At 40.5% G+C, this 4,559-nt stretch overlaps 1 protein-coding gene across 4 annotated transcripts in view; it reads right to left on the bottom strand.

The window, feature by feature from the left end:
- Positions 1–2,558: 2,558 nt before the first annotated feature.
- The window catches only part of LOC122085577 (protein transport protein SEC16A homolog), a 20,593-nt gene continuing 18,592 nt past the window's right edge, over positions 2,559–4,559 (bottom strand). Inside the window, exons 13-15 of one of the 4 annotated variants that reach the window (XR_006142161.1) lie at positions 4,137–4,432; positions 3,024–3,596; positions 2,559–2,944 (exon numbers count right to left, since the gene is read on the bottom strand). Coding sequence is in view for 1 of the 4 variants with exons in the window: in XM_042654056.1 (XP_042509990.1) it covers positions 3,077–3,596; positions 4,137–4,432 (816 nt within the window). In the remaining 3 variants the exon portion in view is untranslated. Of the gene's footprint in view, positions 3,597–4,136; positions 4,433–4,559 lie in introns of all 4 variants that reach the window. The other 3 variants (XR_006142162.1, XR_006142160.1, XM_042654056.1) reach the window with 3 other exon arrangements.

Here is a 4,559-nt window from a genome sequence, read left to right as displayed (position 1 = left end):
AAAAAAAAAAGGGGGGGGGGGGGGAAGGAGTAGTTATTGTTTCATAAGTTTGGAGTGAAATAGATACTCTTATTGCTTGACCTAATTCTAATAGAATGAATTCATGATCAAATCTTGTATTTGGAGGGTTACATGATCGTTTGAGTAGGGGTATTCATCTTCATAGTAGATGACCCAAGCTTTGCTTAGAATTGACATTTGTTGCTGTTAGACTTGGTTTGGCATAAAGATTATGGTAGCATTATCACAACATATATATATCAGATGGAAAAATGCTGGTTATGCTAGTGGTGTATACTCAAATTTATGCCTATCTCTATCTCTCTTGAGGTTTCTTTGTAAAAATCCCTTGTGCTACTCCTATATCAGCTCTCATTGGTGAGTTACTAGTTCTAGGAAAGCCGGTGGGATACCTAACCTCATCCCATATAAGATTAATGAATTTAACTGAGAGAGACTCAAGATCTCTTTATCCACATGTCAAGTTTTAGTTCAGCTGGAGTTATCAAAGTGGCATTACGATTTGAAAACCGAGGAGGTCCATGGGAGGACTATGGATGGGAGCATTCCCATACAAAGCATGGCTCTTGCACAATGGAAGGGTGATTGATCGACTTTGAATATGAGATTTAACAAGCAAATCCAAATGTTTCCTTTTCTATCTAAAAACTAGATTCACCATATAATTTTGCCACAAAGCACAATTACATGGTTGATCAGATGAGTTTACTAGTTCTGCCTCGGAATTCATCATCAAGAAGTTGCCCGTTCTATCGGCCAGGATCACATCATCTTGCTACATAGCAGAATTAAAATAGGCAATCGTATTGTGTTTTTTTTTTTTTTTTCAAATGTTGTTAAGAATCACATAGGTTTTCCAACCTATTTGATAATTGGGGCGGTTCGCACCTATTTGATAATGAGCACTACGTTTTTTCCGGCTCTTGGTAAGAACTTGGACTGCTTTCTAAGATTTCATTATATGCAGGTCTGATGAAAGTACAAATGAGTATTAATCAACATGGAAGGCATTTTTTATTTCATGAGGGGCAAAGCAGTAATTTCAAGTGTTCTTATGTCTGAACAGAGGAGCCATGCAACCATATGGTGTTCTTTTTCCCTTTGGCTCCGTTTGATTGCAATGGGAATTTAAAGTGAAGGAAAGTAAAATTTTCATACTTTAAAAAGAAATTATTATTGTCATTACCCGATATAATTGTATAAACTACTTAATTTTTTTAACCATATTTAGTATTGATATATTTTACGTGTAATTTTTATTTTACATATTATAGCAAAAGGTTTTGGATGCAAAGTAAAGTGAAATTTTATAACCAAATGTGAAATGATTTAAAGTTAATGTTACAGTTACATGGGTAATGATTACAAATATTTCTTTTTAGTATAAAATTTTCATTTCCCTTCTCTTTAATTCCCCTTACAGTCAATCATAACCTTTTTGGGTGCCACAAGCCCATGACCGGGTTACCTTGAAAATGTAATTTTTAATAGGTAGAGGGTTGCATAAGAGGTGTGAAAACATCAATAGTGGTAGAATTCTCACATTTCATGTGGGATAAGGTGATCATTTCACCCTCCCATGTGTCTTGGTGCAAGGACCACGCTACCCCCATATGAATGATATCATTCTCCAAACCCTCATTGGAGTAAAATTGAGATCCCTTACACTGGTGTGGAGGGAACCCCCTCCTCCCTCCCTCTTTTTCATTATTACCAAAAGAAAAAAAAAAAATCCTCGGCAAATTAATTATCACAAAACGTTTCTGTTACCTGCCAGATAACACCTTCCGGTGTTGTGTACAGGTTCAAGTTCTTCTCTTTTGAGGTTTGCCAAGTTCTGCTCGTTAGAGTTGAGCAATCCAATGGTTGCATCATTAGGCACTTGTCCTACTTCTATTCTTTCCATTTGCTGTTTTCCCCTCTTCTCCCCCTATGTGCAATTCCCATGGTATGCTCCTTCAGTCAGTCATTAGGGAAAAAAGAAAAGGGTTTCGTTTGAGTTGCTGGGATCCAGTAAGTGTTCAGAATAGAAAATTTTCTGCAGATTCTTCACTTTTGCTCTGTTCGTGCTCTCCTCTCTTGTATGCTTCCCGGATCTCTGTTAACTCTTCTCTAATAACCCCCTCAATGCCATCCTCTAGGCAGAAATTCTCACAAACCCATTTTTTCTCCCCCTCTTAGCGAGATTTTTTTTTTTGGACATCGTCATACTCATGCCCAAGGCCATTTCAAATTCAAACACTGGAATCTTCTATCCAGTGGGAAGGCTCCCAATGCCACAAAGGAAGCAAAGAAAACCAAACATACAGAATCTGAATGATATTTTTTCTTTTCATGACAAAACAAACACGCCCTACGGATGTAAAGTTCCATACAGAGCAAGGATAATTTAGACTCCAATTCCTCAATTCCACTATTCAGAGACCCCCTACATTGATCCAAATAAAATTTTACCAGCATTCGAGATTTTACCATTCATAAGTTGCATTGCAGCAATAAGCAATACCCCCCAGGTCCAACACCCCCACTTCCCAAACTGATCGAAGGGAAATTTGGCCATCATAACTCATATTTCAAAATTAATATGCATTTTGGAAGCCATAAATAGAACAAAAACAACTTACTTTTGCAATTTCAGCAAGCTTTCCACCCCAAGAGAAATAGCATAAGGGGTGCTCTTTCTTAGGCTCTCTATCTTCCTCAAAAGGGCCACCACAAAAAAACAATGATTCTTATTCAATAAATCAACAAATGAACTGTACATATTTTCCGAAGCATGTCCTCTTTGCTTTGTAAAAGGACACCAACTCCCCCACATTGGACGGTTGCAGCTCCTGGGACATTCAAAGCAGCCCTGGTCCAAGCATACAGAAAACTGTTGCAAGCTAAGCACTACTGATCAAAAACCAGAGCACCAATTTCCCTGTATGAAATCCCAATCCCACAGCTCAACCAAACATTCCATTTTTTTGAGGGGGAAGGAAAGTGAGGAATGTGCTGACCTGACGTGATCACAGAGAAGCAACAATGAGATTTACATCTTTGGCAATGTAGCTCACAGTTCCACCTCCTGGAGGTCATCCGCCAAACTGACACCATTCATGGCCATGCGCATTTGAGAAGGATCACTAGGCATAAACATTGATGGTGGCATGCCCAATGTCTCTCCTAGAGGCTTTATTTCAGTTGTCTTGGGAGGATCAAATGTATTGGAAATCCCTCCCCATGAAGCTGTTCGCCGTGAGCGGTAAGAAAGAGATCCATTACCATTTTCCGTTGCCCCCATCCCCGTGTTCGTAGGGGTAATGTCACCCATGCTGGGGAACCGTTGCATTGGTGGTGATGGTAATGACGGGATTGATGACTCTGATGCAACAGATGTTGAAGGTTCGTCATTAGTCGCCACAGTTCCATGGTTGTCTTCTATTGCATTGTCCGTCTGTACACCCGAGGCTATAGGAGTCGGAATGAAAAACTTGGCACTTGCACCAGCCGCAGGTTTTGCAGCTGGAACAGAAGCTGATTGGAATGAATTTACTACGGTTCCACCACCTTTGTTGAAGGTGTCAACATACCTGCCGATAGTCCAGTGCAGAGGAGTGCCATCAAGTTCACATCCGGAAACAAAATGGGAAATTAAACATATGTTTTCAAGCAAGCAAACACCAAAGTGTATGTCCAAACAATATTGCATAGCCATGCATAACAAGGGGAGGAATGAACCAAGCAGCAAGTCCACTTGGGGTATCCGATGGTAAAGGAACTGATGATATGATTGTAATCAGTCGTCACAGATTTTTATTTTCCTTGCAAGATTCATCTATTAATATTCCAGGACAAAATCAATTGCCCTGGTGTTCTAGACATGCCTTGATCTATAGTCGGGAAAACATCTTATATGGCAATGACCACATGGGGCGACCTCACTCAGACACGTCTGGCTCTCAGGGTAACCTCCTAATTCCTCGAAGCTGTAACACCTGGACACTATGTTTGACCTCAAAAAGCTATCTTAGATTGCATCTTTTTCCGCACATAGGTGACATAGCATTAAAAGATAAATGGGTGACTGCAGATATCTAAAGCATGAAGAAAAAAGGTTGCAAATCATCTACCTTGATCGAACTCCCATTCGTCCACGAGCTGAGAATTGATTGGAACCAGGTGGGATGGGTGGGATCCCTGGACCACGCTCTTGAGTTGGGCTTTTGAATTCGGGACCTCCATTAGCAGGCAAGCTTTCACTTTTTAAAGCATTTTTAATGTTGTAATCTGACATTCCATTCTGGAAACTAGCAGTTGGTGGTGGGGGTGGCAGCGCTGCTTCCTCAGCTGGAGGTTCAGAGCCTTCCTCCACCCATCGCTTAAGCTTTTCGTCATAATAGAATTTATTCTGTTCCCCCAGTTTAGCCTGTGGTAGCAATGCATCATAACCAACAATGGTTTGGGAAAAATAAGGCAGAACAATCAGTTAAGAGAAAGGGCAATCCTTGTGAAAGATCAAACCACCACCGCACCAACCCCCCCACCCCCCCGCC

The sequence above is a fragment of the Macadamia integrifolia genome, chromosome 8 (assembly GCF_013358625.1).
Source record: "Macadamia integrifolia cultivar HAES 741 chromosome 8, SCU_Mint_v3, whole genome shotgun sequence".
NCBI classification, from domain to species: Eukaryota; Viridiplantae; Streptophyta; class Magnoliopsida; order Proteales; family Proteaceae; genus Macadamia; species Macadamia integrifolia.
Note: the sequence above shows the minus strand (reverse complement) of the source record. Positions and strands in the feature narration are given on the sequence as shown.